The sequence below is a fragment of the Semicossyphus pulcher genome, unplaced genomic scaffold (genome assembly GCF_022749685.1).
Source record: "Semicossyphus pulcher isolate SPU_LCO1_2020_fin unplaced genomic scaffold, fSemPul1.0.p SCAF_6, whole genome shotgun sequence".
NCBI classification, from domain to species: Eukaryota; Metazoa; Chordata; class Actinopteri; order Labriformes; family Labridae; genus Semicossyphus; species Semicossyphus pulcher.
The window spans coordinates 26,155,053-26,179,782 of NW_027211737.1; the positions used below are offsets into that span (position 1 = coordinate 26,155,053).

The 24,730-nt window shown below is 43.7% G+C and overlaps 2 protein-coding genes across 2 annotated transcripts; both read left to right on the forward strand.

The window, feature by feature from the left end:
• The first annotated feature begins 603 nt into the window (after positions 1-603).
• LOC138610514 (paxillin-like) lies at positions 604-24,495 on the forward strand. Its single transcript, XM_069683276.1, has 11 exons — positions 604-718; positions 13,884-14,092; positions 14,240-14,325; positions 14,422-14,561; positions 14,634-14,817; positions 16,154-16,262; positions 19,828-19,989; positions 20,616-20,789; positions 20,877-20,958; positions 21,055-21,203; positions 22,375-24,495. Exons 1-11 carry the CDS (start codon positions 706-708, stop codon positions 22,639-22,641), a joined length of 1,575 nt encoding a protein of 524 aa, XP_069539377.1. The 5' UTR covers positions 604-705; the 3' UTR covers positions 22,642-24,495.
• On the forward strand, positions 16,556-19,713 carry LOC138609689 (proline-rich protein 36-like). Its single transcript, XM_069682334.1, has 4 exons — positions 16,556-16,820; positions 16,971-17,644; positions 18,932-19,198; positions 19,318-19,713. The coding sequence occupies exons 1-4, from the start codon at positions 16,556-16,558 to the stop codon at positions 19,711-19,713; spliced, it is 1,602 nt and encodes a 533-aa protein (XP_069538435.1).
• Positions 24,496-24,730: the final 235 nt, after the last annotated feature.

The window sequence follows — 24,730 nt, forward strand, 5'->3', positions numbered from 1 at the left end:
AATCAGTGTTTCATCACAATATAATATATTGATTCTTTGCATATAGCTTAATATTCGCTCACACTTAAAGCCGGCATATGTCTGACAGGAATTTGAGTTGAGTCAGAGGCCTGCGAATAATAGACCACATCATAGATAAGATAAGATAATCCTTTACTGATCCCCTGAGGGGAAATTTGGGTGTTGCAGCAGCACAAAGACAAAATAGCTAGTAAGTAAATGCAGTATAAAAATAAGAATAGATCAAATAAATACAAATAAAATAAGGGGTATATACAGGTGTTGTACAAGTAGAAATAAGAAGTAACAGGCTGCCGATCTCTCAGTGCCCGGAAGTTGAGAGTAGTGACGCATTTAATACAATAAGTTACAATATATTGATACATATGAAAGTATCGTTTGACCCCTACCCCTAGTTAAAAATTATAATTTCTTAATTAAAATATCCTTGCTGTTCAGTGATATTTATTCCGAATATGTAATTCCAGCTTCTGACCGCTAGGTGTCGCCAATCACCGAGTCTTCTGTCCTAGCGCGCGCTCTGGTTAAGTACACATGCACACATTGAAGCGCGTTCACGAGAGCTATCCCGACCAACTTCCAGAGCAGCAGTGTTGAAGTTAGTAGAGGAAAAATAAGACGTCGCGTCCAGTTGAAAAGCTCCTCACACATTAACCTGACACAGGCCAAAGCCAGGCAGCCACTATGGACGATTTAGGTAAGTTATTAAGTTGTGTTTATAAATCTGTGTGTTTTTATTCAGCCCTCAGTGAGCAGCGGGTAGCAGGGTGGAGGAGTTAACGTACGACGGGATTTTGTGTTGAAAATACAGTTTTTGAGCCACCTTACTCTGAGAAAGATAGCTGTTTTCTCCCAGAAATATTACAATACAGCGTGGCTTAGTGACTGTTTGGCACGTTTCACTTCTTACCCACTTTGTTTGATAAAAGCATCGTAGTAACTTAGCGGCTGGACATCGCTAGCCTTCACCGCCTCCTTTTAAACTCTCCCTCTCTTCAGATAATGTTTCTGAAAGTTATAGTACTAACCCTGGCCTGCTCGTTTGAATAAACCACTTTTAATCAATTTGTAAGCCAGAGGGAGGAGATATTTGGCTGACATTTTGACACCCAGCTTTAACATTACCTCCTCAACTTTTGCCCCCAGGCTGTTCATTCCAGCTTTGAAGTGTTGGAGTCAACAGGCCTCCTCATTTAGACTGCTCAGTGCAGCACAATGTGAGCTCAGCCCCGGCCTGGCTGCCTTATTATGGATCTCCAGTTTGATGGAGCACACTTTGCTGCCAGTGATACTTAATTACGGACCATTAAATCCATGTTGTACTGTTTTAACTGGAAAGCCTTGATACAGAAGACAAAAATGTGATCAGAACAAAAGAAAGAATGCAAATTGAACTGTATGAAAAATACTGTATTATGAGAAGCCATGCAGGAGCCTTGAGGAAAAATAAAAAGGATTAAACCTGCTCGTAGGCATAAGGTAAAACAGAAGTAGTTATTGATTTCTGCATCAGGACAGGTTTCATATATTAGATTTGTGTAGGTTAATCTCTATTTATTCATCATACACCTGATTTAACTGCAGCTGCGGAGATTCAAAACCCTCCTGCTGCACAGCTGCATGGTTTATGATTCAATATTGCACAATAACATGTAATTAAAAGACAATAACAAACTTTAATCTTCCTGATAAGTGCACGCACAAAATTCCCTGACTGATAAAGTATGAACATTTGATTTTTAAATAGAAAGTGTCCTGTGATTAAGTCTGGTTATTTCTAAAAATATTAAATTTAAAATAGATATTTTCTCCTGGAAAAAGCAGGATTGATCAGCACTTTGATCGGGGCTGGTTTTATTTTTCAGATCAATGTATGTTTTACATTACTTGCACAGTCAAATCCCGAATGTTTCGGCTACAAAAAGTTCGAAAATTGTAAGAAATGCTCTTCTAAATTGTAAAACCCAAAAATGACAGCTACAAATAGCTTGTTTTTCACACTTCCATTGATTCAATACCCAAACATGTATAACTCGCAGTGATTTATTCTTGGAAAAGCAGCAATTTCTTTATCTGAGGAACTGAAACCAGGTCGTCTGGGGCATTATTTCTTAAACAATAACTGTTATTCTGGCAATCTATTAATCCACTAATCCTTTTATCACTATTTCAAGGCTTTTACTTGCTCTAAAACTAGTAACAGCATTGATGAATTCTTTCAATAACATACTATGTATAGCTCTGTACCGGCTATCAGCTCCATCTATTTTTTGTGCCTCACTAACCAGTCACCTCTTCAGTTCATTGACCCTTGACCTTTGGCTCTGAACCTCTGAACTTCTAATTTTGTTGTTGTAGTTTTAACCAGTTGGTCACTTCACTATATTTACTTTGCTAATTCAGAATAAATCCCCTCTAAAGCCTCTGTCAGGTAACTTTTGTGATGCTCCCATTGTACTGATTGTACTGCGAGCTGTTTAAGTGGATGGATGACGGGCTGCATTTGGAGTCTGGCTTGCTGTGAGTGTACCTCCAGGGCATGATAGATGCTGGAGCTGCCATGGGCCACTGAAAGGGCTGATTGTTGGTTGAGAGGGAGCCTGTGGTCTGAGTGAAGCAGCGTGAACAGCGGGCTGAAGGAGGGGGCGAGGCTGCTGAGGAATGTCGAACATCACTCCGTGTCAGGGTCCAAGGCCAAATACTCTCTGGGTCATGACTCACCTCCTACCACCGCTCTCAGCTCTGTGCATGCTGTTGTTTTCAGTCGGTTTAATCAAACACAGGTCCTCTGGTAATTGAGGGATATTGTTAAAACATCTTTGAGCTATAGCCGGACAGTCACAGTCGGACCGTGAAGTTAAGTAGCTTTCTATACTCGGACAATTTAAACCTCCATGCACATCATGTGCATGTTATGTGTAATAACAAACCATGATGATTATTTGTAAATACTTAATGACTGAGGTTCACTGTAAACCCCCGGCTAACGACCCCCCACAGGCCCCTGATTCATCGATGACTGACGGGTCAACACGGGGCCGTTTGGAAACCTGATCAGACTCCAGACTTTCCGTCCTCTGTCGGTCCGTGTATATTGATCTGCCCACATTGCTGAACACTCGAGGAAGGGGATTCCCTCAGCGTAGTGTGAGCTCTCAGGTCTGTTCCTCTGAGTCACAGTTTTCCAGAGATGTCCTCTGATCAGTCCACACCAGGTGGCAGCCAGGCCGAGCCTCACTGTTGATACGGATGTGGCCGAGGGGACAGGTCCTGGAACAGATGTGGCCCTTTGACAACATGTGGCAGCCTGTCTCTTTGCTCGTCCTGCTGCTCCTGTGTTTCATGTGTGGGGTATAAGCTCTCTGTGAATTCCTCAGGACTGTGTGAGATTCAGGCAGGCTGACCTCGCTGGGCTGTGTAAGCCCTGCCCCTTTTCTGCAGGTAAACACTGAAGACAGTGGATTATAACAGCAACAACTGAGCGTGATAAATGGAGCGCCCTATTCTGATTTTAATAAGGGAAACAAATTGGATTACCAATATGACGGGCCAATGCAAGGAAGATTTGAGCTGGAGTGAAAATAGACCTTTACCTTGTGGATTATGCACTCTAGTGACCAACATCTGCTCTCCTTAAAGACCAGCTCAAGTCATGTCTTAAGACATATAAAATGCTTGAAATAATAAATTTTGTCTGTTTTTTCTGCAAAATAAGCTTAATTACCTTGTAAAAATCCTCCCAAGACATCTCCTCCTTCTCCCTCATTACAAATTTATGAATCTGCATAGGCCCCGCCCACTATGCAAATTTCCAACCGCCCCCTCCGTCGCGAAAACAAAATACGTCTCTGCCACCGTTTAGTGGCAACTTGTTGAAACTTAGCTAGCTTGAAATGTAGTCATTAGTAGTAGTAACTTTAACGTTAGTAGTCAGTAGTGAGTTTGCAAAAATTACGCTGAAGGTTACAGCTGGCTCGCGCATCACTGAAGTGGTTGCCATAGGTTGCACATAATGATATGCATAGCATCACCCCGTCCATAAACGGGATGGGCTCCTTAGGTTTGTGACGTCTCAAACCTGCCAATCTGAAAACGTGTTGTTCAGCCTGTTTTTGGTACACTGCAGTTTAAAAGCAGACAGGCCCAGCCATGGAGATGACTGCTCCTGTTGTCCCTGATATGTCTTGTAGAGACACCACATCCATGAAAAAACACCACATGGAGATGTTTACAAGGTTAAACACTTGACTTTCATTGGAGGGGGTCTTTAACACGCTGCAGACAGTGCTGAGAGTGTTGTGAACCATGAAGGCAGAAAGAGCCCTGCTACACAAATTATGTGATCACAGGATTTATAAATCAACCTCAACATCTGGTCAGAGACCATATAGCCTACTGTATGTTGTGTATCTGTGTGGGCCCATATCAGTCAAATGTTGTACTGGTTGGGCTCCAATAAACTCTTCTTTTTGTGATTAAAGTTCTCTTGAAATTGGCTCTAGGGCTACTTTAATGACGAGATGATTAAGATCACGAGGGGCCCAAAAACCCTGGGTTCACTTTGTTCAAGTTTGGTAATATGTACTTAGAAAGTACAACATAAATGCAGTTTTTTAAACTCTTGTTTAGTACCTTAAGTTTTTTAATTAACACCATACTTAGTGCACTTTTTTGAACAATTGTGAATCAAGAAATAACCAAACTAACTTGTGGAACTTGTGGTGAGTCAGGGCCCATCAGTAGGTTAATCCATGTACTTACACACAAACATACAATCATTGTGTCATTGTTTGATAGACTGTGTTGAATCAAGTGTCTTGTATTGAATCATGTAACACAGGACACGTAAATATGCTATAATTATTGCGATGGCTCCTTTACAGAATAGTAAAAGTCAGACTTTCTAACTTTGTATTGCTTCCATGCAGATATTGTCGTGTAACCCACTGCAGGCAAACGTGCCTCATTTTTTATTTTTTGTTTACTTCGTGCTGAGCTTGTAAAACGTGCATGAAGGGGAAGTAGATTACAGGGAGGGGAAGTGAACATTAGTGTCCAGTATCCTAGAGTATAACATAAGGGATTATTCCTGTGATAGTCTGAGAACAAACACAGCAAAGAACATGTAGCCTTCTATTAATCGCCTAAATCCAGGCACCCGTCAAAACAGTGTGAGTCACTCAGCTCTATTTTGCATACACACCAAGGCCCATATGTACACAGTATGTGGGCTGAAGCAGCTGAGAGTGCTGCACCTGCTAAACAGACCTGTTATATTTACTGTAATAGTACCAGGTGATCACCTTGCAGATGAGGGTCTTATCCTCCAGGCGGTTGTAAGTCGGCTGTAGTAGACGCAGCATGCTCTTAAATGTTTACAGCGTTTGCACAGCATACCAGAAGATCTTCGAGGGTCTTTAGTGGTTTCTATGTCCCTGCACAGAGTTAGTGTTACCAGACTAGCTATCATCACCCCATGAGTGCTGCAGGGTTAGTGCATACCGGCCCTAACCAGCGGGCTCGCCTGCTTGGCCAGAGGGAAGCTCCCGACTGTAAATCAGTCTCGTTCTCTAGCTCCACACCCATCCTGCTCTGGGTCTGGGGAAGAGAAAGCTGCATGGCTGACCTCATCGCTGAGGCAACAGACCCTGCCCCACATCCTGAGGAAACAGAGGAGAAAACAATGAGTGGAGTCAGTGCAGGAGGGAAACGCGAGTAGAGAGGGCAGCTGTGGGCCTTCAGTCTGAGATCCTGCTGCTTCAACACTGTTTCACCACTGTTACACCACATTGTTGCTTCACATGCAGAGCTCTTCAGGCTCTTCCTCTCTCCATGCTGTTCTCTTTACCTTTATTACTTGGCTCAGAAACCAGGGGTGATTATTTTCCTGACATCTCTCTGGTAATGTTTAAGGAATTTGAGTCCCTGCTGGATTCTTCCAACGTGACTCAAGCTGGGGACACCTGAGGGCAGGTTGAAAGACCGAGAAGCTTCATGTCTGAAAGCAGGAAATCTCTCGTCTGTTTTCTCAAAAGTAAATTCTCTCTGTTTTAATATTTAACCATAAAATTACACTTTGTCCTACTTGTTCCAAGGGCTGGGTATCGAATCTAAACGCCTCATTGGTAATGAGTAAAATGTGTCTCAACAAAACCAGATATTATCTCTTTGTGCTTTAGGAAACTGCGTGGGGCAGTTCAGTTCAGTTAATTGTTTTCCACTATTTTCCAACACTGTGGACCATCACATGGGTAATAATCTGTTTCCGTGCTATTGTACTTACTACAGGCCTAGTGCTTTTGCACTGCATGTCACATTCACACTGATGGCAAAGGCCTAAGTGCCAATCTCCAATCAGGATCTATAGTCATTCGCACACCTATGGACGGATTATCATGACCACGGGCCCTATACAAACGCATATAGGGCTAATGCACACACACTGCTTGTACCCTCACCGAGCACAAGAATTTGGTTGCATGGGGCAATCCACAACATGCGCTGAGTTAGCATCCAGGTCCCTGGAAGGCAGCGCTGTAGCACCGGCCCCACTGCTAAAAGTATGACAATCACCTTCCCCTTGTTTTTGGTTGAAAAAAAAATACCGGAGCAGCATCTCTACCTCTGAGCCACAGCTGGCCCACATTATCATCTATAATGTGTTGATACGATGTGTTTATCTATACAGAGGTTAGGGCTGCGCAATTTCATCGTTATCGTTACGCCTTCACATGGGATGTGATCAGATAAAGCCCAAACTAGCTATCCGCTACCCTCAGTAATTGATTGGTGCTTTTTGGATTTATTTTTTTGGTGTTGTGTGAACATGAAGAAAAGTAGATACACATAGAAACAAAGAGTTAACTTATAGCTTATATGCACTCTTTAATATGTGTTTATTCATCACACTTCATATCTTTATCCCTATATTGAACAATGTAATTGCACATTGCAGAGTTTTCTCGCGTCGTGCAGGCTTAACAGGGGACACTACTCAATATTGTGTAATAACTCTTAATCTCAAGAGTTACCCTGCTACATCTAGCATCAAAGCACTACTTTTTAATTAACATTTACATCAGTATTTATATCAGTAAAACAATTAAAATCTTTACACATAAGCTCTTTAAAATTCAATACATTGTTTTTGAGGATTGATAAAGTATCACAAAATAAAATATCGCCGCACTCAAGTGTACAGATATTTCCTGACACCCTAATGTGTTACACCCTAGGGTTAGTTGTGTAGATAATTGTCGCCTACAAACAAAATCAATTAAGATTTTTCTGATGGTTTGTTGTTTCCTGTTTTTTGCCCACCTACACTCCTTTATTTCACAAAAGCCTCCTCGCTGACACACGCTCCTCACACATGTGTTGCTGCGAGTGTGTCCTCAGTGACTGGGTGTTACATCAGTAACTTTCCCCTGTCATCTGATTTACTGCTCTGTGGGGAAGTGCTTTTATTTTGGTTCAGCGTTCTCTCGAGGGGCGTGTCATCTTTCGGATATGGGGCTGCTGGTCAGAGTATTTTTAGGAATGTTTATTTTGAAGTTTTGAATCTCCATAAGATGCTTCTGTGTTTCTGACGGTGTGCTGTTACACTCATTCACCTTTTGAATCGGTCTGTGGGTTCAAACAGGTGGAAGCTTTAAGACATTTGTTAGGATACTTCTCATTTAATTTAGTCTTCTTTCTATTCATCACACTCTTTCTTTCTAGGTCCCTCAGCCTTCCCTGCATGTCTCGCTGGCATCTCCCCCTCCTCCCCCTCTCCCCGGCCCCTGCCTGTCTTGTTTGATATAAATATCGTGTCGGGTTGGCCTGATGGGGTAGGGTTTCGGTGTGGGGCTGCAGCCAGTTTCTGCTCTTTGCTCCCTGGCTATAAACAGGTGAGCTGTGGACCCTGGTGGCCCGTCACCGTTGCCCACATGTTAATAGAAGAGCTTAGCCCCCTCCTGATTTTCTCCCTCCCTCCCTCCCTCTCTGCCTGCTTTCACTGTACACTTTACTCTGTGGGAAACAGGCAGTAAAAACATTGACATCTCCCTTATCCTGGAATTCAAAGCACGCTGTAGTTAGTGGAATAGGTCCTGTAATTGTCAACACATTATTTTCATTTTCTGCTCTGACAGATGGTGTTTTGTATTCAAGCACATTCCTCCCCGTCCCTACCTAGAATCATATAATGTGGTATTAAAGGAATGTGTTTTCTGCTTCAGGAGATTTAATACAAAGCATCATTTTGATTCAGTTCAGACGGGTTGGACGGTGACTTTATATGCCCTTCTCAGAGCCACCGTCCCCGGGCCGTGTCCCCGTCTGATTGCTTTCTTTCTGCGAAGCGGACACAGGAATGTGAGGAATTCCCCGTGCACCTTCGCTCCCATCTGATAAACACTGCAGGACTGTGGCAGAGCCTTTGGGTGGGTGGGTGGGGGGTGTGCATACTCCGCAAGCAAGACAGTACATGCACCCACCGCCACAAGAATGTGTACAGTGTCCACATAACTTGAGGGTTGTTTGTGGAGAGTAATGAGGATTAGTTACCGCAGAGCGACCGCAGATGCTTCCCCCGGCAGCCGATGTGAAAGTGAATCTGTGTTTTGTTTGACAGAGGTTTGATGAGTTCATGTTGAATTATTAGCCCCAGTCATATCCTCTCCGCTGACAGCTTTATTCCTCCAGCGCTCGCACAATGGCCCTTTGAGTCAGGATGCAGTTAGAGCAGAATTGGACTTTGTCCATCTCGGCTCCGACCCCCTGTCTGGAATGGAAAAGATTAGCCTGTTAGCTGGCTTACAGAGCATGTTTGCATTCGTAATGCTCCTGACTCTTAGAGGACCAGACTTGTGTGGGACTGATGGTTTGTTGTTTATTCTCAGGCCAGACTCAATGCTGCCCTCCTGAGGAAACTGAGAACAGAAAGACAACATCTTTCATTTTTATACTTTTATGATACTCAGCAGTAAATGACATCAAAGAGATGCTCTGAATCTGAGGTTAGCCACCTCAGTATGTACCTGTACAAACGGCTCAAACTACTTTCGAAGGAAGTTTATTTTAATTAAATCAGTTGTTTGTCTTGTCCCTATCTCTTATCACCTTTATTGCACCTGTTTTTCTTTTACACTCAGATTTACCAGGTCTTATAATAATACATTTATTCATATAGCACCTTTTAAAAACAGATGTTTACGAGGTGCTTTGACAGACAAAGCAAAGGCAGAAACTCAGGAAGATTACAAGATACAGAACGTGTGAAGAGTAAGCCCAAACAGAGAGACGTCTAGAAAATTCAACAAAAGACAAGAACAAAATGAAAACAGAAAATGTCAACAAGAATAAATGCAAATAAAAGGAATTGCAAGTGATAAAACAGGCAGATCTCAAAAGGCAGTTAAAGTAATATAAAGCAGTACAAATTAACAGATGAAGGAATAAAAGACCAGATTATAAAAAGACATTCATTGTTTTTATTTATTTATTTGTTGTTTTTATCAGGCTGCTTAGTCAGAGGCCACAAAATAATGTGAGCTTGAATTTTTTTTTTTAATCGTAATTGGTAATTATATATTTAAACAGGTCTACCTGTCTTACAAGTCTCAGTCTTCTTCAGATAGAAATAGCAGACTCCAGGCTATCGTACTGTGATTATAGGTCATCCATTAGGGCGGCAACTAACAATTAATTTGATTATTATATTTGCTTAAAAAAGTACCTGGAAATTAAAATAGCAGGGGTTGTAAATTATTATGATACAATAATTATATGGAGAACACACCTGTATTTACTGATATCACAAAGTCAGCCATAAAAGAAGATATTGTTCGGCCTATTTTAAAGATGAGGATGTGGAGCAGTGTTTTCCCTTTGTATTGTTGTTTACATTGAATCGATTAGGCTACTTAGGGTCTTTACAACCTTGCAAAGTAGATAAATAGGATTATTTTCTAAAGAGATGGCCGACATGACAGCTCCCTTAAAGTGAAGCTGAAACCTCTCTATCGCCCCCTGCTGACTGGCTTCAGTATAGGCCATAAAGCCCGCCTCCTCCATGTTAACAGAGGGGACATGAGTCAAACTATAAAATCAAAATACACGTCAAATAATTGTTTCTCAAACATGGTTTCTGTCATTATAGTTAGTTCTTATCGTGCTGATTTACGTCCAAGTGTTAATTTTTCTGATAAGTTTATTTTTAATTAGTTATTTGATGCTGTAAAAACGATGATTGACAGCTGATCTGTTCTGGATTAGCAGAGTAGAGGAGGAACTGCGAGAGGAAACCTAAAACAATCACTACCGTCACTGAAGTTTCCATATACCAAGCTGTTCTGCTGTTAAATACTTCGCTGTTATTTTCCGGAAGTTAAATAGGTGTTTTTGTTATTGGAAGGGGCGGGACATTGTTACCGCGGCTACACCTGCCGATCTCTACTGTACAGTCTGGCTCAAAATAAACTCACCAGCGCAAGGTGGCAGCCCCGGCCTCGGGGTATTTTGGTTTCAAATGAGTTCAATAAGAGGTGGTGGAGACGCGTCGTCCATCTTTTTATACAGTTTATGGGTCAAATACATAAATTCAATAATTGTTTCAGCTCCAATCTGTATCTTTAACTCCTGTGATGTCGTCAATCTTTTACAGGGAGTAAAAGCACTTCGGGGTGTTGAAGTTTGGTAGCCTTTAATTTCCAAGAAATGAATACAGGCTCAACGCATTAGACATAGCTGATCTGTGTGTAAAAGCCTCCTGTGGAGACGATACTGTGTTTTGGCCTGAGTCACAGATGTGAGGTATCAGCAGGTGGGAGGGGGTGTAAAGAGGGCAGAGACATCATTAGAGAAGGGGCCTCAGAAACTTGGCTCCTGCGTCTGAATATTTAAGACTTTGAGAGAGCTGCCAAGGCCACAGAGAACTTTCTAGGAATACATTACCCTAATTAGTAAGTCTTCAGATGTTTATCCTTTTTTTACCTGACATTATTTTGGATCTGTTGCTAGATAAATGTGAGTTTAAATCCCACACTGTGTTTTAAAAGACTCACCTTTGTCCCAAAAAGCAGTTGTGGTATTTTTCTATGTGGAGGCTTTTGTTTTATGAGGAACAAAGTCAACTTCAGTCAGACCTTGTTTAGCATGTCAGCACCAGGTGCAGATTATTTTGAGCTTGTCATGATATTTCAGCACATTTGCACAGACATGGGCCACTCGCTGAGCTTCCCGCTTTAAATAGGCTCGTGCTCCCATGTGGTTTATGTCAAACTTCAGGACTTCAACACTTCGCTTCTGGGCAGGATCTCCCTTTGGATTTAGCCTAGTGGTGGCGTTTATCACACATTTATGGTTGAATAATCACAGCTAATTGGCAAGTAAAACAATAAAAACTTAAGATACAGTTTTACTAATAAAACATAAGATGCATGTAAAGTTATAATCCTATGTAAATACTCATTAGTAAATGCAGATTAACGCACTAATTATGTAGATTTCCAGTGTTTGTAATTAAGAGAAAGGAGCACTTAAAGGATACGTCACACACATTTGCTCTCAGACCAACCCCCTCACCCCCCCCCCGTAGCCCGGCAGCGTGTTATCACTTCTAGTAACTCACACTATCTTTGTCTGTACTGCTGTCTGCTTCACACACATTCACTACCACACACACACACACACATGTAATCCTGTCTGGGGAATATAACAGATCCAACAGGTGGAGAAAAACTGTGAGTATAAATACTTGTTTCTTAACTACTTTTTTAATCCTCGATTACAGGGAACTACTTTTTGTGTCATTGTAAGATATCCGTGTGAAGTCGCTGTTATTGGTTATTTGTGTTTAGATGTTGCTAAAGACATACAAAGTCTGAGGGGGACTTAATTCTCTAGGTATTTTATGTTTTTTATTCCTACTTGATGGTGGATGGTATGAAGGCATTTTCTCTGGGGACTCAAGTCGTCATTTAGGATTCAATGGTGTGCAATTAGACTTGATCAGTGTCTATATGAATTATAAACCTCAGATTAAGGTTTATGTTATTTGGTTTTATATAAAATGTTTACTTTGCTGCTGATTTATTGTCAGATTTTGAGACAGGAAATGGATTAGCTACTTTCTGGTAAACTTAATTGCCTCACTTCTCCAAATACTCGATCGTCACTCGACTAATGTCACACGTATACTCTTTTTTTTCTTCATCAAAACATCAAGAAATATATATTTATCTTTAATCGCAGGCTTCTATTGTTTCATAAAATATCTTCTAGTCAGAACAAGTAATAAAAGTATTAATTAATGATGAGATTTCAAATTAAAAGCGCAACTTTTTACATGTAAAGATTGTATTTTCGTAGTCGTTAGTTGGACAGTTTTCGCTCTTCCTTCTCCGATGTTTGATTCCTTGAAACAGGCTGTAACCATTGAAAGCCCCTGTAGTGTAACCGTACTCAGCCGGTGACCGCGGTCTATTCTGGACGGGCTGAGGATGGATGGATTGTGTGATGTAAGAGTCTATTTTGTTCCTGCGTTCCAGCGAACACTCAGCAGGGTAACACTGTACCCCCTCAACCCTGGACGGGATTCAGAAACACTTTCCGTCTTTGTTCCCATCAGTCCGTCTTGTTTAGTTCACACTTGTTCCCATAAAAAGGAGACTAGTTCAAGACAAAGCTTCATCACTCACAGAGACTCTGATATGATGGATTGAGCTCACAGACAGGTAGCGCTCATTGTCAGCAGGGTTATATTTATAGGACGGACTGATGGAAGAAGTATGTTGGGGATTTCAGAGGGATGTCTCATGAAGGCCTGATGGGTTAAGGTATGAAGTTTAGCTTGGTGATGTGCCGTGCTGTGACAAACACGTGGCCCAACCTTACTGTTGGATGATCTGCGCTGCGGAGAAAGCTTTTTTTGGTGACGGACTGGAATGAGAGACTGACTCGCTGCCATTGTCTGTTTACAGCCTGACACCACAGTCAGGAGTCGCCTCCGAGCACCCAACAACCCCAGTAAAGAATTCATTGGTCTCCAGCCCGGCCGTGTTTGCAGGGTAAAAGAGCTCGCAGACAGGGTTGTGCTCAAATGACCAGAGGGATGACTCTGTCGGATTTTAATGAAGGTTTTTATTTAAATAAGAGATGTTTCGATTCCTCTTTTCCTTACCTATTAAAGGGCCAGTTTGCCGATTTTCAACCTCAGTCCTTTCATGCTATTATGGGGAGCTAATGCCATGATGGTAGAAAAAGCTATTTCGCTCTCTGCCTTTGGAGGACGCTATCCTCTTCTCCAATGGGCCCTGGGAAACCTCTGCCAGACTACTTAAAACGCGTCATCTGGCGGAGGCCAGGGAGCTCGCCAAACTACACTTCCTCAATCTAGGACGCCCGCCTCCTGATGTCTCGTTTCTGCAGCGATCAATGTCCTTGTCTGGAAAACGGTAGTATTTCACTCCAGCATCTCTCGCTGGGCCGTTCCTTTCAGAGAGAGGGGCACAATGCACGCTGGGTGTTGTACAAAACCACAAGCTGTTTGTACAACTTCCTCCACAGCTATGGCGCCAATTTCAAATATTATTGCTTCAATCGATTACAGAGAACATCAGCTTTGACTGACAGTGGCTTTCTTCTGGGGCAAATTGCTCCTTGTAAGATTATGATACCTAGAATTGAGTACTGGTTCATACTGAGTACCCCTCAGACTACAGTGCAACAATAAAATACTTCCTGGTGTCCTGACTTCCTGTCAGAAACTTACCTATTGTAATTATCTAAACTTTAAATGTAAAATATGGAGGAGAAACAAATCGAATGTTTATTTTACCAGCAAATTGTAACATGTAGTAAAACTTTAAACCTTTCAGACGCGTTGCTGGCGGACCTGGAATCAACAACATCTCACATCTCAAAGCGACCTGTTTTCCTGTCTGACGAGACCCCCTACTCCATCCCCACCGGCGGACACTCCTACCAGGATGTGTCAGTCCCACCTCCGGTCCCTCCTCCACCCTCAGCCGAGGCTCTGAACGGCTCCCTGATCGATCAGTCCGACTCCATCCACTCATCTCAGCAGGTACGTCTCTGTCGTGTGATCATACTTAACCAAACCTATAAAATAATGTCTGAAGTGTTTTCTGGCAAGAGTAAAAACACAAGTATAATGTGTGCCTGTGTGATTGTGAGACTTCTACTGTGATCTTTTCTGATTTATCCTCTGCAGTCTTTAGGTTCAGCACAGAAGAGCTCCTGGTCCAGGGACAGCAGCAGCTCCCCGTTGTCTCACATTGAAGAGGACCACGTCTACAGGTCTCCTACTAAACACTGATATGTGTGTATGAAGTCCTGTGTCTTTCTTTTCCTGTAGATGCTATAAGCAGCTGTCTGTTTCTGTCTCCTCTTCAGTTTTCCAAACAAACAGAAATCATCTGACTCGTCGACAGCAGCCATGACCTCTGCTCTGGGCAGTAACCTCTCGGAGCTCGACAGGCTGCTGCTGGAGCTCAACGCGGTGCAGCAGAGCTCCCCTTCATTCCCCACCACAGGTAGACTCTTAAGCTTCATCCTGGATTCTGTGGGTGGCGAGCAGGAATAGATGTACTGTTCTGTGTCCACAGAGGAGGCGGCTCCCCCTTTACCGTCCTGCAGCATTACCCACTACGAGAACGGCAGCGCCCCCGACATCATGGTGAGCCCTCCCCCTCAGGAGAAACCAAAGAGGAACGGAACGAGGCTGGAAGAGACCCGACCGACCGTGGAGAGTCTGCTGGACGAGCTGGAGGGCTCTGTGCCTTCACCCAGGTACACACAGTCCCTCTGCTGCAGAGTGTCTCTGACTGGGTTTGTGTGAATGATGTCGGCTTCTATCGCTCACATTTAGAAAAAGAAAGAAAATATATGTTGCACATCTTCAGACAACATCCAATCTTTGACCTCATCAGCTATAGTCTGACGACGATATAGCCTCAGGGGAAAGCGGTGAACATGCCGGGCGTGTAGCCAGCGGTTAGCGATCAATGACTTTCAGTCAACAATTGCTTTACCGCGTGCTGCATTGTTTACAGAGAAATAACCTGTTTTTCTTCTGCTTTACTTTAATTATCGGGTCTTACCTGCTGAAATTTCAACATCATGATGCAGATTAGTGAAAAGTAAATGAAGCTTTGTCAGGTCTGTCCTCAAGAGGAGAAGAAAACTACTTTTAAAATGCTGTTTGTTGAACGGAGGTTCGATCAATAATTTCTGATGCATTCCAGGAAGTCGGGAAATCCGACTTTCGTGACAAAGATTACGTTCCGCCTACTTTTGCTCTCCTCACGGACTGTTTTTCCTGCATGTGCTGCAGCCTGCTGATACGTGATTGGTCAATATTACTCGGACTACAAGCGTAGTACAAACAGAAACCAGAACACCATCCCTAAAATCCACGTCTACATTTCTATGTAGAATCTGTAAATAGAGATTAGACCACATCTGAAGGCAAAGCTGTTTCTGTTTCCAACGGCCCCACTTGAAGCCTGGGTTTAAAGCCTGCCATAATAGAGAGGTGGGAGAGAGGATAATTGTTCAAATATGGGGATAATTGCTGCACCTTTACACAGTCTACAAAGGCCTTCATAGTGCTGCACATTGTGTTTGTACTCAGACTAAAAAGCAATGGAATAAAAAGAGCTTGTGCGAGAGTTCAGACCCAAGAAAATAGATAACTGGTTCTGCATCTGTACCTCATATCAGCAGATAGCTTGAGTTTAGTGTTGGGAGTCGGTATCGACAGAGCAAAACAAGTTGGAACAGTTCATCCCATCATTAGAGCTTAGAGAACAGTAGGTTTCTGGATGCTACTGGGCCATTGTTGAGCGTGTGTGATGTGGAAGAAGAAAGTAAAAGATGGAGGAATAAGAGACACAAACAACCAAAGGATAGCAAAACTTTACGTGGCCAGTTTCATCTGCTAATCAGAAATACATTTTTCCCCCCACAGTATAAGACCCTTAAAAGCTTTGAGGTAACACAACACCTGTCGGAGCTAGCTGTATATAGTTGGTGTGTAAAAGCTCTAATCTGGAGAGGAATATTGTGGGGTTCAGCTGGTTTCAATGTTTGCATGTAATAAGAAATCATATCATTGTTTTTCCAGCCCCTCCTCTCGTCACAGCGATTTGGACTCTCAGCAGCAGGCAAGAATGTCGGCTTCCTGTGCCACAAGAGAGCTGGACGAGCTGATGGCCTCTCTGTCTGACTTTAAGGTACAAAGCAGCAGCAGTGAACACCAGAAAGGCTTCTGTTATCAAAAAAACTCAACTTCTCTCCGTCATATTCCTGATAATTTCTCTGTCCACTTCCTCTTATCTTGCTTTGCTTCTCTGTCCTCTAGCCCAGTTCTTTGGGCTCTCTGCTGGACCCAGCAGGAGCGTCTCCTCATCCTCCAGTGGCTTCTCCTTCCCTTCCTCTGTCCCACCCGTCTGCCTGTGCCTCTCCTCTCTTCTCTTTGCCTGCTGGTCTAGAGCTGCACATAGATGAGGACGGAGGAGACGGTGGCATGTTAATGCCCCATCCGAACCTTCTCCCTCTGCACAGTCCTGTTTCTTCACTGTCTGCAGCCAGTGAACCAGACCTGGACTCTGTCATAGATGTCTCTGCCACCATGCTGTCCTCCCAAACCAAAGCTCTGCTAGTCCTCTCTCAGGCCGCTTCCTCTAACTCCAACCTGATGAGAAACAGCCCAAGTCTTTCCAACACCACCACCACCCCCTCGCTGACCTCAGTTAACACCGTGCTGGACCACAAGTCCTCCAAGTCCCCTAGTCCGTCTGTAGAACGAGTCTCACCCTCAAATACTTTCAGCAAATTCTCCTCTTCTCATGAAACTATGAATACTGCACCTTTTCACGATTTTGATTTAAATTACTCCACTCCTCCACCTCTTTCAAAAAACCTCACCCCTCCTCTCTCAGCTCCGAAGACTCCTTCCCCCCTCCCTGTCGCTGTCTCTTTGTCTCCACCTTTCCCTAAACCCTCTTTACCAGTCTCTCCAGTGATTGTCCCCTCTCCACTGGCCTCCACCATCCCCAGCAGACAGCTGCTGGAGATGGCACCTTCAGCTCACACAACCAGCCCCCTATTTGCGCAGCAGCCCCCTGCAGCAGAGCCCCCTGCAGCAGAGCCCTCCCTGGAGGACGCTCTTGACAAACTGCTAGCGATGAGTTTCGTGCAGAATCACGTGGAGGAACAGCAGCTAAAGATGGAGGCTCAGTGTCTGGGCAGAGGCATGCCGGAGGTGCAGGAGGAGCTCATCCTGCCTATGGACAGAAACAGCATGCAGCCCGACACCTTCACCAGCGCCACCAACACCATCACAGACGGCTCAGTGGACGGAGGCACTGACGGAAATGGAGACATGGACTGGGCGGACGAGGAGCTGTCCATGTCCTTCCATGATGGATTTGACGGCACCATGACGCCGTACACCGAGAGGCCGTACACAGATGGCAGCATGACCCCGCTGACAGAGGCCAGCTGGATGGATGAGTCCATGACCCCGTCCTCATGCCCCGGGACCCCTGATGTGGCCCTGGACCTGCCCCTGCTGCAGACTCCCAATATAGAGCGGATGTCTGCATCCGGACACGTATGCATCTCCACTGCTGCCTGACATGAGATGAACTTGTTTTGCTCACGTTGTGCTTTTTTGTTGCTGTGAGACTGATGCTGAAGCTCTGCAGCAGTTGGCTTCTGCTTTCAGGGATTTTGTTTTTAAAAAGCTGGAACACGATACCAAATAATTATCTCGTAGTTTATTTACTTATGTTGATAATTTATGCACCATGTCATAGAAACGGAAGAGAAAAGGATTTGTATTTTTAGCAGTAAATATCAAACATTAGGTCTCATTTATTCCTTACCTTTGATAGACAATGTGGCTTCAATCAAAACACAGGAGAATCAAAAGACTGTAGCTCTTCTGTTAAGCCTCAGAAAATATGACACTGCTCTATTTTACTGTCAAGGTCCAGACCGGTATTTTGAATCCAATTTACCAGCTACCCAATCTCTGAACCCATCAGCTATAGTCTGACGACGATATAGCCTCCGGGTACAACGGTGAACATGTCGGGCTTGTAGCCAGCGGCTAGCGATAAACAATAATCGATAATTTCTGATGCATTAGAGGAAGTCAGGAAAACTGAAAGCTGAACAGCTTTCGTGACTTCAAGTTGAATTTTAGATCTAGAGCAGATTGTTAGCTGAACTTGCTGCAGATGTCTGTTTATAGAGATTAATAAGAGGCTAAATCATCGCCAGATGACGCTGATGGGAGCCGGGATGTCACGTGACGTGATTGGGCAATATTACCCGGACTACAAGCGTAGTACAAACGGAAACCAGAACACTTGCCCTCCCTATAATCCAAGTTCCTGCCTACAGATTCTACTTTTCTATGTAGAATCTGTAAATAGAGATTACGCAACTACCTAACCAGAAAAATTTGTTTAAATGTTACACAAGTAAAGATAATAGAAACCCTCTTTTAAGAAAGCCCCCCTGTCAGACAGAAGCAAGTAGAAAAGAAGCTACAAGCAAGAGTTCACTTTGTTGCTGCACTCCCTGATCAGTGGTTCCCTTACCCAGCATGCAACACTTAAACCACAATCCTCCTTAACCCATTTTGTGTGAAGGACTCTAATGCAGCCTGCGTTGTTAAGTTGGTTTGGTTGCTTGAGAGACTGGCAGTTCTGTGAAGGAGAGTGGGGGTAGGTGCATGCGAGTGTGACTCTAAGCCCACTGACCTTTGCATCCGGCCTGTTGGTGATTTAAAAATCATTATTTTGCGACTCACCAGCCGCCTGAGAGCTCTGCTGACGCTGCGTTACGTTTGCTGTGGACATATATCAAAGTGCTCACCATTCCCTCTTAGATAAAGTCAGTGATTAGGCGCACTAAGGAGACTCCCAACGTGCACCCCATGTACCGAGACGGTCACCTGCGCAGGAAGATGGGACCCATCATCGTTAACAAGAGCAATTCTCAGGACCGTCTCATAGAGGAGCTTCAGGGCAAGTTCGGAATCGGACGCTCAGAGCGGCGGCGTAAACAGTCCGATGACTGGCTGACAGAGGGCGTCATCGTCATGTCCAAACCTCAGCGTTTCCGTCCTGAGGGCGTCAACAGTGAGGTGGAGAAGGTTGGCTTCAGTGTGCCCAGATACTCATTTTCCACATGCTTCAGTTTTCTCCACATATTTCCTCTCTGTGTTTCCTCCTTCCTCTCTTTTTCTGTCTGTTTTCCTCTCCTCTTCTTCAGATTGTAATCCCCCCCGAGTCTCCTGTCCCCGTGAGGAAGGTGCTCCCTCCTCCCTCTCCCCCTGCCCCTCGTCATCCACCTATTGTAGAAGAACCAAAGCGACCAGTCCCAGTACGGCAGCCCCCTATCCCTATACCACCACCTCTCCCTCCTCCTCCTCCACAACCTCCCCGCATCCAGGAACCAGTCCCCGCTTCACCTCGGCAGATTGTAAAAGCCTCACCTCCACCTGCCCCAGTACAGGCACCTCCTGCCCCCAAACCAGAGCCCCCTCCTCCTGTTCTTAAAACCCCAACCCAGCCTCCACCAGCAGAGCCAGTGACCCCACCCAAAGTCCTGGTTTCTGTAGGCTGCCAAACAGAGTATGACCCGGTCTTCCCTCCAATGCAGGCATGAACCCCCGTCTCTTATCCCCTCTGTTTTTCACACTTTTACGACGTGTACCATCATTATTTGAATATTGCGTACTTTTTTATATTTCTGATTGTTTTCATAATTACAAAATTTCAGATTATGGCCCAAGGGAAGGGCGGAGTTCCTGGTGGTCCTCCCACACAGGTCAACAAGTTGGACAACATGCTCGGCAGCCTGCAGTCCGACCTCAATAAGCTGGGAGTGCAGACGGTGGCTAAAGGAGTGTGCGGTGCCTGCTGTAAGCCTATAGTGGGACAGGTAAGATGCTGTTATTAAAGGGCCAGTTTGCCGATTTTCAACCTCAGTACTGTCATGCTGTTATGTGGAGCTAATGCCATTATGGTAGAGAAAACATGCAGTTTTGCTCTGTGCATTTGGAGGACGCTATCCGCTATCCTGGGCCCTTGAAAACCTCCGTCAGACTATGTAAAACGTGTCATCTGGTGGAGGCCAGGGAGCTCACAAAACTACACTTCCTCAATCTAGGACGCCCGCCTCCGATGTCATGTCTCGTTCAAAATCGTCAGGTTTGAAATGTAGACTGCAGACCTGAAGATTTTTTAGACAATCCACCGGTATATTCTCGTCATATTTTGGATTCTGTACCGCTCTGAGCCATTGCCTGCAGTAAAAACGTTGGTGTTTCACTCCAGCATCTCTCGGAGGGGCGCAATGCATGCTGGGTGTTGTAGGAATGTAGAATGGGCGAAACCACGAGCTGTTTGTACAACTTTCTCAACAGCTATGGCGCCAATTTAAAATATTATTGCTTTAATTGATTACAGAGAAGCTTTTTCCAGGGGTGAATTGCTCCTTTAAGAAATGTTACTGAATACATTTATAGAATTTGCACTCTGACCCCTCTCACTTCTCTGTCTGTGTAGGTGGTGACTGCCATGGGCCGCACGTGGCACCCCGAACACTTTGTGTGCACGCACTGTCAGGAGGAGATCGGCTCCAGAAACTTCTTTGAGCGTGAGGGACAGCCGTACTGTGAGAAAGACTACCACCACCTGTTCTCTCCAAGGTGCTACTACTGCAACGGGCCCATCCTGGATGTGAGTCTCTGCTGTGTGGATACATGTTGTCCATTCTGCTGTTGATGACAGTCAGCCAACAATACATGTTGTCCTGTGTGTGTTTAGAAAGTGGTGACGGCGCTGGACAGGACCTGGCATCCCGAGCACTTCTTCTGTGCTCAGTGTGGATCCTTCTTTGGCCCAGAGGGTATTTAAATGCCACTATAAGTATATTCATAGAAGTACAAACTGTAGTTTCTGTTTGGATCAACAAAAATGAGTTTTTTTTTAAATGTCTCTAAAGGTTTTCATGAAAAGGATGGAAAAGCCTACTGCAGGAAGGACTACTTTGACATGTTTGCACCGAAATGTGGCGGCTGTGCCCGAGCCATTCTGGAGAACTACATCTCAGCGCTGAGCAGCCTCTGGCATCCTGAGTGTTTTGTCTGCAGGGTCTGTATTTTCTATTTCTCTCATTCTGGTGTGTTTTTTCATGAATGAAGCATCACTTTCCACCCTATTTGCTCCGAAAAGGATATTACACTAATGATAAAGTCCGTTAAGTTTTGCAGCTCGATGCAATTTGCTCATGTTTTGCGTCCGATTGCACAGAAGTGGACTTCATTTCTATCCACACAGAGAGCAGAGAGCTGGCATGGGAGGGGGCAACCCTTTTTACAGTCTATTGTGAAATCCAGAGTCAACAGATGTGATACCACAGTGCCTCCAGATAGTTTAACACCCTCTTGCGTAACGGCTCCAGACCTTCTCCACACATCTGGAAATAGTGGGTCCCTATGTGCCAGGATTGAGGACAGCCACAGACCAATTTAACCCCTGATTATAATGATAATAATATTAATATCAAAATCTTATGAACAGACTCTATTTACAGACAATTTTAAAATCAAACAAAGGTGGAATTATTGTCATGATAACGCCGTCATGCAGCCTTTGCCATTTTACATTGGACCAAGCAACACCGGCGTAAAGCTGCCCCCGCGTGCCCTGCCAGCTCCTCCGTCAGTTCGGGATTGTCCTTGTTAAAAAATTAAAAGCTGTCTCTCTCTCAAGGGACGAATAAAGACATGATTTGTCTGTATTTTAGTGCACACCCTGCTATAATGCATAAAGTAAGTTTACACATGCTTGGAGTGACATGAGAAATAAATTAAAGTAAGATTTTTATGAGCCACAGCAGAGAAATGTTAAATCAGACAGGAATGAAAGGCAACTGATCTCTCCGTATCCACTGATCGTTACCATGGACACCTCTGCATGTGGCCTGAGTGATCGGATCTAGGTGCGTCCTCAATCCGTCCTGGGAGAGTTCACACCTGTAGTTAAGGCTGTCCACTTCACGAAAACCACATGTTAATACCAGGTCTGAACACCCCCTCTGTAACGCCTCTTTTACTACCTCCGATGCCGGCTCAGAGGTGGAACGACTTCACCCCGCCAACTCGTCTCGCATGCGTTTTACATGGAAGACGGAACGTAACAGAGACGTAATAATCCTGCCTTAAACTGGCAGCTTAAAAGGGACTTTTGAAACAAGAATGATAGCATACAAATGTAATCTTCCTGTGCTCTCTCTCCCTCTCTCTCTGGTCTTCTTTCACAGGAGTGTTTCACCCCGTTTGTGAACGGAAGTTTCTTTGAGCACGACGGTCAGCCTTACTGTGAAGTGCACTACCACGAGCGCCGCGGCTCCCTCTGCTCCGGCTGTCAGAAACCCATCACGGGACGCTGCATCACAGCCATGTCCAAGAAGTTCCACCCGGAGCACTTTGTGTGTGCCTTCTGCCTGAAACAGCTCAACAAGGGCACCTTTAAAGAACAGAACGACAAACCGTACTGCCACGGCTGCTTCATCAAGCTGTTCAGTTAGAGAGGTGGAACAGTGCTATGTAACGGTCAGGGCTTAGAGAGGTGTCGACAGCGTCTTTAGCACAGGTAGGGTGGGAATGGGAGTCATTGTTTGTATCAAAGAAGGTTGTTTGTGTTCTGATGATGACATTGGAAGTGTGAATGGATCAGGTATGTGCATGTAGTTGAAGCAGCATACGGTCTCTGTCAGACTAATGTGTGAAACGTCCCTGATCTCTGACTGACAGGTTCGCATTTTTAAAGCCCTTTAAGGTTTGAGTGTGAAGCAGATATTCTCAGCATTTAAAAGAACTATGCAGATCTTCAGCTCAAGCAAAATTATGAAATGATCAAAAGGTGATCAATTCAGGGGTTTTAATTAACACTGATGTGCAGAAGACTATGGTTCTTTTTGTAATCCCCTGAATTGTGTTGGATATTTTCAGCAGACAAAAAGCTGTTTTTATTTTGTGTAATTCTCACAATATTGTGTTTTAAGTTTGTATCTTGTTAGAGGGTGGTGAAATCTTACTGAACACTGTAGAAATCCATGAAATACTCTGCGTGTTGGACGTTATTGCTCACTGGTTGAGCTTCTCATTTTAGAAAAGAGCAGGGAGAAGGTGAACTGTTGTTCTTTTAACACTACAATATCAACTGTTTTAGATTAAGTTGGACATCACTGAACTATTGACTGGAAACGGGCCGCGTCAACATTCAGTATTTTGTATATGTGAAAGTGATTTGTGTCTTTACACTTTTACAGACGCAGCCATGCATTCAGCCCAAGAAAAACGCACGTGTGTAAAGACTTTAAGTGTTGATACCAGAATGTTACAAACTGATTTTCTTTTATGAATGAATCAATTTTACACCTGAAATCAAGTACGACTGTTTTTAGCCAAAGGTAAACCATGAATGGATAAAATACTTTACTGTGATTGTCAATGAAGAATTTCAACATGTAGCTATCTGCCGTTAGCTGCAGTTTTCACTCTCAGTTTAACACATTTTTGTGCTGCAAAATCATTCCTTGACTTTTCACAAAAGAAAGGAGAAACAACCTGACGACAGATTCTTGCAGTATCTCTTACAGTGAAGTGGAAGTATGTTGATTATCTCTTACACTACCATAACTCTTTGTAAATATCCAATGCAGCTACGTGTGTTTGATAACCACTCATTCAAAGAGGGAGACGGCTGGTGGGAAGGCAGAGCAAAGATACTATATGTAGTGTCATTACTGTATCGAGAAGCTGATGAATGTTTGATATTTTGAAAGAAGAACATAATACAAGAAGATAATTCAATTTTGCTGTGATATTGCAAAAACTCTGTAACTGTGGATTAATAGCTTTGTATTTCAGCGTCAGCAGACTGTCCTCGCCATTGTATCAGCACCATGTCGAGTAACACTGGCTAATTCAGCAGAATACTTACAACAGGTCGATTGTCCACAGTTATGTCTTCATGTTATTATTCTGCGAGTCCACTGAAAAATATAAGCCTGGACGTCTGTTAGAGTAAACGGTAGGACTAAGATGACCCTCAGCGTCTGAGTAGCATCTACTGTACGAGCACCAGGTTGGGTCTATGATTCAGATTGACATGCAGCAGACATATCGGGCTTTTCGTCTTTTTCAGGGAATTGTAGAGCCTTAAATCTCTTCTCACTCTATTTAAGAAATCATGTAACTGTTGTCTTTTCAAATCAATTTAGTAGAGTGTTATTTAACCAAAGCCATACATTCTGTAATTGATTGTTTTTTGTCTGTTCACTATATTTTCTCTTTTCACTTTGAATGTCAGTCTTTATGAAGAGTGAGATTCCTCACCTCTAGTCTGATTATGCCAATAAATCCTGTTTTGGTATCAATATCTTCACCAATGGCTTTATTTTTGATTATGTTTGTATTTGCTGCATCCATTTTACTCTTTAACTTAAAACACCTTTGAAAACATAAAGTCCAACTGTACAATATCCCCTCATCCTCCTTACAGTAGCAATAATGGAGGTGGAGTGAAGAGAAAGGGGTTATTTTTAATGCATTATCAATAGAAAGTCACTATGACATCCAAATATCTAGGAATATATAAGTTAGTTGATGGCT

Excerpts from the sequence above, each read along its gene's own strand:
- LOC138610514 (XM_069683276.1), top strand. Across the intron at positions 14,093-14,239 it reads CCATCCACTCATCTCAGCAG|TCTTTAGGTTCAGCACAGAA; the intron begins GTACGTCTCTGT and ends TATCCTCTGCAG. Across the intron at positions 14,326-14,421 it reads GAAGAGGACCACGTCTACAG|TTTTCCAAACAAACAGAAAT; the intron begins GTCTCCTACTAA and ends TCTCCTCTTCAG.
- LOC138609689 (XM_069682334.1), top strand. The coding sequence starts at position 16,556 with ATGTTAATGCCCCATCCGAACCTTCTCCCTCTGCACAGTCCTGTTTCT. Across the intron at positions 16,821-16,970 it reads CAAGTCCTCCAAGTCCCCTA|CTCCGAAGACTCCTTCCCCC; the intron begins GTCCGTCTGTAG and ends CTCCTCTCTCAG. Across the intron at positions 19,199-19,317 it reads TCAACAGTGAGGTGGAGAAG|ATTGTAATCCCCCCCGAGTC; the intron begins GTTGGCTTCAGT and ends CCTCTTCTTCAG.